This window comes from Falco cherrug, chromosome Z (assembly GCF_023634085.1).
Source record: "Falco cherrug isolate bFalChe1 chromosome Z, bFalChe1.pri, whole genome shotgun sequence".
NCBI classification, from domain to species: domain Eukaryota; kingdom Metazoa; phylum Chordata; class Aves; order Falconiformes; family Falconidae; genus Falco; species Falco cherrug.
Window position 1 is genome coordinate 38,498,243 of NC_073720.1, and position 10,619 is coordinate 38,508,861.

Genomic DNA, 10,619 nt, shown 5'->3' on the forward strand with positions numbered 1-10,619 from the left:
GCGGTGCGAGTCGCCGGAGCGGCGCGGGGGTGTGCGGCGGTGGGCGCGCTGCCCTGTCCCCTCCGCCAGCCCCGGGCGCGGTGCGGCGCCTGTGTGAGGCGGCTCGCGCCGGGGCGGGCGGGGCCTGGGGGGAGGGAGCGCCCCGGCTGGCAGCGCGCGTTGGAGCTCGGTCACGCTGTGCCGTTAAAAATAGGGCAGCAGTAGGTTTATGTTCGGGCTGCCAGCCGTTTGTCTTGTGCTTAAAGATACTGAGGCGAGCGCAGGTAGGGTGGCCTGGGATTCCTGGGTTGCAACGCTGGTGACAGATTTGCCTCTGTAGTTGGTGTCACACGGCACTCGGGGGGGGAGGAAGTTTGCTGGTTTTTTTCATCGTGGTGTTTTTTGTCTTAACCTGGGTTTAACTTCCGTATAGACGATGACGTAAATTAAGAGTCCAAAGCTCAGCATGTGTGTCCAGATGTTATTTAGTTTATTTTATAGCATTTGTTGTGGGACAAAGGCAAATCCTCTGGAACACAAAACTTACTGATGATTCTTGGAAAAGAGCTTTTTTTTTTTTTTTTTTCTTTTGAATGGCCTGAGTCTCATCACTTCCTGAGAACAGATCGTCTTATTTGCTCACTTTGAATAGATAGCCAGTACCATGAACGTGATAAATCATTGAATCTGAGAACTACGATATTCATAGAAAACCCTTGCGTGCTAACTTACTGTAGGTTTACTGCACCATTGTAGAGTAATGGCTGCTACAGGGGTGATGACTTGGACTAGTTAGTATGTCTTTTTTTTTTTTTTAACAGAAAAATAGATGTGAAGCAACCATGCAAAGGTCATATCTGTGAAAGCTGAAATTGCAGTCATTGCACCGAAAGCAAAAGGATATTATTTCAGACTTTGTCTAAAACTTAGCTTCACAGAAATAATACGGTTTTATTTTCACACTGATACCCTGTAACAGTATTTTCCTGTAGAATAGTACAGATAAGTGTTTGTGGGGGAGGGGGGACAATATTACCCGCACAGTCCTTTCAGGTCTTAGGTGTTACAGGTCTTACCTTGTTATGTGTGACCTAGGGGACAAAACAGGTGAAAAATAGAGTGTTTGCATGTGGTTAAATAGTTACTGATTGGTGTGTGCTCATGGAAACCAATGTTTGACAAATGTTAAACTGTTTAAAGTTTGACAGACTCTGTATATAGACTATTGCTGCTACCAAGAGAAGGACCACTACTTGTCCTTCTGCTACACCATACCTTTGTGGGCACAGGTAACTAGATGGTAAACTGGAGGGGATTTTTTCAGCTGAAAACAAACATTCTTCCCCTCCCTTCTCCTTTGTAGGACTGTTCTTCAGCTGGAGTATTTTCCTGTATAGTTGATTATGGACTCCGCAACACCTGCTCCAGAAGAAAGTTCTGGAGAAAGAGTCAGGGAAAGACAGGATTGTGTCCTCTGGCAGCTCTGACCACTGAAGGTTTTCAGCCAGGCAGAACCTCAGGGCTGATTTCTTGGCAGCAACAGGGATGTGGGTGGACGAACGTAACCTTTTCCAGAATTTCAGCCTTGATATTCTCTGGAGAAGATCAAGTGCTACCTAGTCCTTCTCGGGGTTAAATCGGTTAGGATGGCCTAAGCTGTCTTTACAGTAGTTTCAGTGACTCCAGGTTACTGAAGCGGAGGAGCGCTTGTATGGTCTGTGCTGTTAACTCTCCCAACAAGGGAGTGGTGAGTTGTTACACTGCTCAGACCACATTCATAAAGTCTTTGAACATGCTCATCGTTAATAACCCTTCATTAATTTTTTTTAAAACATCTTTCTCCTCAGCGTATCAGTTCTTTCTTTTATTAAGGATTTTGTTTGTTTGCCACCACGGTTTCTGTTTACCTAGTCTTTTTTACATACCACTAATGCTTGAGCGAATGATTGTGCTTTTCTTCAGGGTCTTCTCTGGTATTGTATTAATACTGGTAGAACTGAGTATCTCTGAGTTCCCTCCCATATGATTAAAATACTGTCTTAAGATAAAATGCATTGAAAACTCTGATGTGGCATGTGTGTTGCAGATTTTTTTTGTTGGTATTAGAACAAGCAGATAAGGTTCTGACAGTAGCTGTGCAAAAAGGAAAAAAAAAGGACAGAAAATAAGTCTTACCTATAACGTATTTCTTAATACGGTAGCTGCTTGCTTTCTTGTTGAATTAAGGGTTTTCACTGGCTACTGTTTTTGACAGTGAAAAGGAAGAACTGACGAGAAAAACTATGAAAGTATTGGTTATTGGCCTTGGAGGGTAAGTATCAGCAAATTAAATTTCCTTTACAGCTGAAGACTGGCCTTCCTTTCAGAATGGTGTAATTTCTATTTATGAATGGTTATCTTTTGAAAATAGATTGAGAAGACAACATATAATGGTCTCATTTTATGGCACGGAACAGTCAAGAAATTGTTCTGTGCCTGTTGGAGAGCTCTGGTACCATCTCTAACCTCTTTCTTGGCATTGCTAGTCACTGTCTGAAAGCTGCTGAAATCTGCCAGGAAATTTTCTGGAGGTAGAGACTAATTAATTTGAATAAACTTGGGGGCGGGGGTTGGATTGTGTCTTTTTGCCTAACTATACAGAAATGTGTGTGTGAGCTTATACATATGTTTAAAGGATTGATTTCTGTCTTGATGCAGTTTTTACTATGTTTTCTAATTCAGTGTGACAAATGGGGGGAAAACAACGCTGTCGGAAAAGCTTAAGAAAATGTTTCCCAACTGTGACGTAATCTCTCAGGATGACTTCTTTAAGGTAACAGTTTAGATGGAAATACCCAATAGGTAAAAGTAGGCTTGAGTAAATTTTAGTATCCTTTCTTTTCAGTTCTCCTATTGATACACTTTTAAAACTTATGCTGCTTAATATAATGTTAACTTATGAGAAAGAGAAATAAAACAAGCACTGGGGTAATGGAACTTGCAGTGGCCAAAACCACTGAGTATCCTCAACAAAACTGAGTATTAGAAAAAAAAGAAAGTTTACTCTCATCTTTTAAATGATTTAAAAAAACCTTTTAAAATAAGGAAGGGGTGCACATTGGATGCAGTTTTCAAGATACTTTGTGCTAATGAAGTTAATGATACTGTGTTAACCTTACACTTGTAGACCAATAGGTAGTTTGTTGTCTCCCAAATCAAAACAGGAAAACAACTTTTGCATTTACATTGGAATTGTTTGTTAAGGAGGGTAAAGGAGCTGTTATTTCTGAAGTGAAGCGCTAATGAACTTAAGAGGTATGATTTGGAGAATTTGTTGTTTTAGATACCATACAAACACTTCATATTTAAACAGTTAGGTACAGCAGTTTAAATTTGAAGATAAATTTAATCAGTTTGGATACAAAAGTGTGTAATCCTTGTTTTTGTAACTGTACAGTATTTATCTGCGACAGCGGTCATAAAACCAGCCTTGAAAATATTCAATTTTTCTCCCCTTCAGCCAGAGTCTGAAGTAGAAACAGATGAACGTGGATTTAAGCTGTATGATGGTCAGTAACTTTGCATTCCTTTTGAACACTCTTATCGAGATTCTGTTGTGCTGAGCTTCAACACTTCTTCCCCTGCTCCTCTTCCCTTCTGAGCAAGGCAGTAATCAAACAGTTGTTTCAGAGCAATCCTTTGCTCAGTTTCTTTCATCCTTACTGAGATCAGTAAGAAAACTTGCTGAACTAGCAAAAAGCTCAAGCTAGTCAACCTTTCCTTTTCTCTCTTTAATCTTTTCCTCTGTTTCTACAGTTGTCTGGTGCGGTAGCAAATCGTACTGTTCAGTTAAAAGTATTTGCCTGCAGCACTAGAATAAGCTTAACCTCATCATTTTCTATGTAACGATTTTTTTTTTCCCCTACTCTGATATTGAACTCATGGAACATCACCACTGAGCCTCTTTCATTGTCATATTCCAAATAAGTCAAAACTTGAGTTTGATCCTGACATCTTTATTTCATGTCAGATCTCACATGGACACCGAATGTTTTATAGTTCATGGTTAATGCTGGCTGAACATGCCATGCCAATTTAGTCTTACAAACTTCTAGATCCAGATCCACTTCAAGGCCAGTGCTTTGGTTCAGGTCATAGCTAGTTGGGAAGGTTGCTTATTAGCTAATTTCTTGATACTTGGTGATCACAAAATGTGTTAGTCAGAACCTTAAACGTTGGCCAGAACCTTAAAATATATCTGAAAACTGACCCTTTATCAACTATTGCAGTCTTTGAGTCAGCTTCTAGACTTCATGAAACTGGAATGTGAAACTAGAGGGAGAAGTTAAACATTCTGGTCCAAATATCAGGGTTTAATGCTGTTCTTAAAAGCTCCTCTAAAACGTGTTTGTTTTTATCTGTCCTGCCTTCTGTCTGCCATTCAGTAGGCACTCAGTATGTTCTTACACGTCTACAGGCAAAAGCAGGTGCTACATTGTGCTGTTCTGCTTTCTATGCCATCCTTTCAATCCATGCATTCCCACCCTCCAAATACCTGAATCCAATAAAAACCCAAAGCAAAACATTTCGAGCACCTGCTCTCTTCACCTGTGTCAGTGACAGCTGACAGAAGGGTAGACATCTTGGGGTAAGTTTTTACAAGTTTTGTGGAATAGGAGAACAAACAGTCCCTACAGCCTCTATGATGGGAAGGGCAGTGAAATGAGTTCACACACTTTTTTGGTGCACAGAATTCAGAAACCACACCCACCAGAAATACCCCAGTGATGGGGAAAACTTTAGTTTCAGGGTATTGTCAGTTTTGAACGTGGAACCTCTTACATATGTGACAGTATTTTACAGGTAATCATGTGCCCTTTCATTTAGACTTGTGTGTAGATTCTTACTGATTAACCTAGGGGTACTTAAGGGTTCTTTTTTTTTTTTATTCTCTGTTTTTAAGAGGTGACTAACTTTCTGTTTTCATCTAGTACTTGATGCCCTCTATATGGATGAAATGGTGAAAAGTATTCGGAATTGGATGAAAAGTCCAGCAAGCTCAGGTGTTGTGACAGAAGGGCCACAGAATACATGTGACAATCTGAAAAATACAGATGACGTTTATATTTTGATTGTTGAAGGCTTTCTGCTATACAATTATGAGTAAGCAGCAAATGTAACCTGATATATTAAAAGCTGCCCTAAAAAGGAAGAAGGAGCTAAATATGTTATTATCTTAGGCCACTTAATGAACTATGGAATAGAAGATATTTTTTGACCCTTCCTTATGAGGAGTGCAAAAGGAGAAGGAGGTAAGATTATTCAGTTATTGGTCACAGAGGGTCACTGTGCTCCCCAGCCTGGAGTGGTTCTTTTATATTTGCTTTTCTTCAGTGCTTGCTAAATGCTAGCTATTAAGATCATCTGTCTTCTGTGATTCTGGGGGAAGATTATGTGGCTCTTTAACCCACATTAACAAAAGCATGCACAGATGGGGGTGGGGGGGTGTTTGTTTGGTTTTGGGGTTGGTTTGTGGTGCATGGGGTTTTTTTGTATATTAGAGCACAGGGATATTAAGGTGTTAAATGCTTTACAACCACTTAAAAGAGAATTTGTTGTCCAGATAAATTATGTAGATTGCTGACAGCCTGTTGGAGTTAAACCATGTTTAAAACCAGAAACAGTGAAGAAAACCTAAGTAGTCTTATCCTTGGTTGAATACAGCTACATTATTATTATTGTTCATGTATGCTTTTAGTATATGCTTTGTTTAGACTGTGCATTAGTTGTACCACAGATCTGATATAGATTATTGAGCCAGTATCTGACTTGCCTCCAAATTTGGACCAGTACTTTGTGCTTGGAGCAATATATACGCATGAAGTCAGAATCTGCTGACTGAGTGAAGAAATGCACTTTGTTTTGGTTGTTTCCAGGTTCTTAGTTTCTCACTAGACTCACCTTTAAAGGACTTTAGTGTCCAGACTGGAAATGACTAGACAAAACAGCTATTCACTTAAAGTTTGAGAAATCTGTATACCCAATAAAAAAAAGAAAGCTAATTTGTTTTGGTAACTCTTTAAATACACCTGTCCTGGTTTCGGCTGGAATAGAGTTAATTTTCTTGGTGGCTAGTGCAGTGCTGTGTTTTGGATTTGGTGTGGGAACAATGTGAGCAGGGACTTTTCATTTCTCCTTTCTCAGGCCTTGCTGGTGGGAGGGCTGGAAGGGGCAAGGGGCACTGGGAGGGGACACAGCCAGGACAGCTGACCCAAACTAGCCAAAGTGGCATTCCATACCATCGAGCCATGCTCGGGTGCCCAGGGCTGCTGGTAATTGCTGCAGAACTGGCTGGGCATTGGTCAGCGGGTGGTGAGTGGTTGTATTGTGCATCACTTGTTTTCTGTTTGGATTTCATTCCTCTCCCCTTCTCCCTCCTTTTCATTGTAACTGTTACTATTATTGTTGTTCTTTAGGTTTTATCTCAATTGTTAAACTGTTCTTATCTGAGCCCTCGAGTTTTACATCCTTTTCTGATTCCCCTCCCCACCCCCATGGGTGAGGGAGGAGTGAGCATGCAGCTGCATGGTACTTAATTACCGGCTGGGGTTAAACCACAACACCACCTTAATTTATATAATTTTTTAAAAAGAAACTTTTACCTTATCTTAAACGTCATTTGATTGGCGGAAATAAGTTAGCTAGAGTTCGTATCATAGTTTATATTAAAAAAAAGGATCCTCCTTTGCCCCAACAGTTAGGCAGCCTGCCAGTCTTTCTTTCTTTATTTTGGATAGATGCTGTTATTAAATCAGCTGACGGTAGGGGAAAATGTAAAACTTGTATGGGAAAGCAAACGTATTTTTGTATAGCACCAGAGTCTATCAGCCAGCAGATACACTGGGGTACTTCGATGGACACGTGTGGCCTATGTATCTGAAATATAAAAATGAATTGGAAGAGAATGCAAGTAACATTGGTATGGTATCCTTAATTTTAAACTTACAAAATGCTTAATGTGACACTTAATGCAGTTTTTGTTGGGTTGTGGTTTTTTTAATGGGACAAAGTTTTCTTCAGTGTTTTTTGTGGCACTTGAACAATAGGTTTGGGGCTTTTGTTGGTTTGTTTTTCAAGTGTATAGGGTTTTTGATTTTTCAATAATGAAAATTATGAAGTTAAAAAAGAGAAATATTCTGATCACTAAGTCCCTTTAACAAGCTAGTTTGTATGTGCATGTGTGCATACATGTGTATGGCTAAATAAGGAGCTTCTGGGGCAATACAGAACAGAATTGAAATAACAGAATTTAAATCCTTATTGAAATCCTATGATCTGAAGATAATTCCTAGGGGCTGACTGTGCACACCACAGTCACCGGTCCTATGTGAGAAGTGCCAAAGCCGGGCCAGCTGATGGGGCACTGCCATGCGCTTGTGTGATGTTCACACTTTTACAGCTCTTGGACTTACCACCTCTGGAGTGGTGGCCAGAGGAAAGAGAAGTCAGGTGGCTGCTTCATCAGCATACCACTTCTTACTGTGCAGTGAGAATGGAACCACAGTGCCCCTTCATGACTTTCTCAGACCCTGAAGCTGAGGAAGAACCTGAGCTCTTCCACTGCGTAGGAACCTTTCTGCTGAATTAAGCCATTGCTCTGCAGTCCTAATGTTATTACCACTGTCCTTATGGAAACTTTTATACCACAAAACCCTGTAAATTAGTTCTCAACTAGAATACTTTTATGTTATTTTTTAATATGTAAAATGAAGTTGGGAAAGAATAAAAGGGAGGTATTGGTCTTGTGTTTTATTTTTTCGTATCTTCTGATGGCTCCTGTAGAAATACTGAAAATTTTGCCAGTTGCTATTACAGGTAACTGGCATAGAACTCATGAAACTTCTTGTTTAATCTTTCTTAGTTTACTTGGATGGAACCAGATCCCAAGAGGAGCTTCTGTCCTATGTGTATAGTGATATAATACAGGAATTAAAAAAGCTGAGGGAAGGAAGTAAGTACCATTACTGGAAATTGACTCTGCTTATCCCATTTCAAATTACCAAGAAGCCAATTCTTTCGTATGAAAATACTGTAAGGATTATATAGCTCTGTGTCTCCTTGGGTATTACAGTCCTTACACATTTGACCATTACTCTTAAGTCATTATAAGCGATACCTTAACTTCCTTGAAATTGGGTGTTCTGAAATAACAGATGAATCCACTGATTATCTGATTTATCTGAATCCACTGATTTATCCGATGATAAAATAATGATTAAAAAAGGGGAAACAGAAGGAATATGGGGCAAAACATCGACATCAGATGTGTTAGTGGTATTCGTTTCTATTACACAGTGGTATCATTTCTCTGTTTGTACATGACACTACAGTTTAAATTTGTACTTTTTAATTTTAGATCAGCAGTTTGCAGCATGATAATGTAGAAAGCCTTTGGTACAAACTGAAAACCCCAGGACTGTCATACTTGGCAAGCCAACCAACTGAGCAGCTGTTATGTGTATGTCCATAATACCAGTTCATGGAACACAAGTAGATTAGTAGTGACTATTAACTGTGTAAGCCTCAGATATTGCTGAGTAGTATTGCTAGTCCATTATTCTTTAGAATTCCTTTAACCAGTCATGCTTTGGCTGATCTTTAAATCTGATTGAGTGTGTACATTTTAAAGAATATAAACATATTTTTGTGTACAAAACTATAAAGATGCAGTTCTGTTGGTTTAATAAGCATATTTGAACATGGATGAATGCAATTTGAAATGTTCCTATAGAAATGACAGTAATTATCTCTAATAATGAGCTTCTAATCACTGATAAACATGTCTAGAGGAACTAGCTATGTGCTGTGGCAATAGTAATTTCAAGATTGTATAAGCTGTTAACGTTGCTTATTCAGTAACTGAAGCTGTTAATGAATATATCATAACTGAACTTAGACTTGCTAAAGACCTCTGTGGTGTTTGACAAGTAACTTTTATGTTGTGCATTGGTTGAAGCAGTTGGGAATGGCTGTCTAAAAAAACCCAACAAACAAACCTGAGGAGAAGTCAGGTTGTTGGAAAAAGATGTAGAAGAGAATGTAGATGCATCAGTAACAAAATTAAGTGCACATATTGTGCAGAGATCAAGGATTGGGATAGCACAGACTACTAGGCAATAAATGCATGCTTCAGGGAGGAGGAAGGAAGAAATAATTCTTATGGGTATTCATAGTTTAGATTGAAATTATAGTAATGGAAGTGTTAAGAAAGCAGGTATGCTAAATGTATGTTAAAGCTTTGTCACAGGGTTTGTGTACGGATATTTAGATATAGGAAACTGGCAAGTTGAATCATATTTTGTTGCTGAATAAGGAATGTATTAACTCTTACATTTTCTATGCAGTGTCTTACATTTTCATCAGCCAGAACAAAAGTCAAGCTAGAGCCAAGTAAAGGATGCACTATATTACCGTGTGTCAGCTGATCACAGGGACTGAAGTGTAATGCTTTATTGTTAACAGTATTAAGAGTCTTAAACCTGTAAGAAAAAGGTCTTAATGAGATTAAAACTGTGTTGAAGACAAAGTGCTTCCAAATGCTATTTTGTATTACTACTTTGCAATAAAAACTGCAAAAAAAAATGCATTCATATCACATTTGCTGAAATGCAGTGATGAACTGTCTGACCTTGAACTGTATTTTTGTTTTTATTTCCCTTTGGAAGGTGTGCAACTGTGAGATGGTGGGTAATACTTGGATGGTTGTGGTGTGTTGACTTTGACTAGGTACCAGGTGCCCACCAAGCTACTACAATCACCATCCTCAACTGAACAGAGTGGAAAAATTATATGATGAAAGGCTCATGGGTCAACATAAGGGCAGGGAGATTGCTCAGCCATTACAGTCACAGGCAAAACTGACTTGGCTTGAGGAAGTTAATTTAATATATTGCTAAGCATATCAGAGTAATGTAAGAACAATCTTCAAAGATTTTTGTCCCCCTTGCCTGCCTTCTGCCAGGGCTCAGTTTCACTCCTGGCTTCTCTACCTCCACCCACTGAGCGGCACAGGGGGATGGGGAATAGGGGTTGTGGTCTGCTTATCACATTTTTGTCTCTGCCACTTCTTCCTTTTCACAATCTTCCCTTCCTCCAGCAGGGGGGTTGCTCCCATGGAAGACCGTCCTCCACAAACTTCTTCAGCGTCTTTTCCATGGGCTGCAGAGATCTTTTGACAGCTCTTCTGAAACCATCACAGTGTGGAGCTGCATCAAAATACTATGTAGGCATCTTACGAAAGGGTATTGCAAACAAAACAGGTGGTGCTGCTTTGCTCCGGTGTAAAACCGGTGGACTCGCATTTTCAGTTCCAGTTTCTACCTCTGGAGGGAGTCCATAACGGACTTAAAAGAAGGGCAACTAATGTGATCAAGGTAATGGGGCAGCTGCTTGGTGAGGAGAGACTGAAAATGCTGGGACCCTTCACTCTGGAGAGAAGATTTTTGGGGGGGGGAAAGGTCAAGGTTTACAAAGTCTTGAACGCTGTGAGCTGAGTGGATGCAGAACTTGGATTAACCAAATAGTACAAGTACTAGTTTAGGGGGCATTCCTCCTTCACTTGAAACAGACTGACTAATTATATTAAGGTGGTATTTCACACA

At 39.7% G+C, this 10,619-nt stretch overlaps 1 protein-coding gene across 7 annotated transcripts; it reads left to right on the plus strand.

Annotated features, from left to right (window-relative positions):
* The first annotated feature begins 67 nt into the window (after positions 1 to 67).
* Positions 68 to 10,619, plus strand: NMRK1 (nicotinamide riboside kinase 1). 7 transcript variants are annotated; one of them, XM_027811975.2, is made up of 9 exons: positions 69 to 1,268; positions 2,234 to 2,290; positions 2,701 to 2,791; positions 3,479 to 3,527; positions 4,950 to 5,121; positions 5,199 to 5,270; positions 6,831 to 6,937; positions 7,880 to 7,969; positions 8,375 to 9,652. In XM_027811975.2, exons 2-9 carry the CDS (start codon positions 2,262 to 2,264, stop codon positions 8,392 to 8,394), a joined length of 630 nt encoding a protein of 209 aa, XP_027667776.1. In that variant the 5' UTR covers positions 69 to 1,268; positions 2,234 to 2,261; the 3' UTR covers positions 8,395 to 9,652. The 7 variants fall into 7 exon arrangements, 4 of the variants coding, with proteins under 4 accessions (XP_027667779.1, XP_027667776.1, XP_027667775.1 ...); XR_008730221.1 differs by lacking the exons at positions 69 to 1,268; positions 2,234 to 2,290 and adding exons at positions 2,297 to 2,549; positions 9,684 to 10,619 and having other exon boundaries at positions 8,375 to 8,476; XR_003562010.2 differs by lacking the exons at positions 69 to 1,268; positions 2,234 to 2,290 and adding an exon at positions 2,297 to 2,549 and having other exon boundaries at positions 8,375 to 8,476; positions 9,363 to 9,652.

Excerpts from the sequence above, each read along its gene's own strand:
- NMRK1 (XM_027811974.2), top strand. The coding sequence starts at position 2,422 with ATGGCACGGAACAGTCAAGAAATTGTTCTGTGCCTGTTGGAGAGCTCT. Across the intron at positions 2,550-2,700 it reads TGCCAGGAAATTTTCTGGAG|TGTGACAAATGGGGGGAAAA; the intron begins GTAGAGACTAAT and ends TTTCTAATTCAG. Across the intron at positions 2,792-3,478 it reads CTCAGGATGACTTCTTTAAG|CCAGAGTCTGAAGTAGAAAC; the intron begins GTAACAGTTTAG and ends TCTCCCCTTCAG.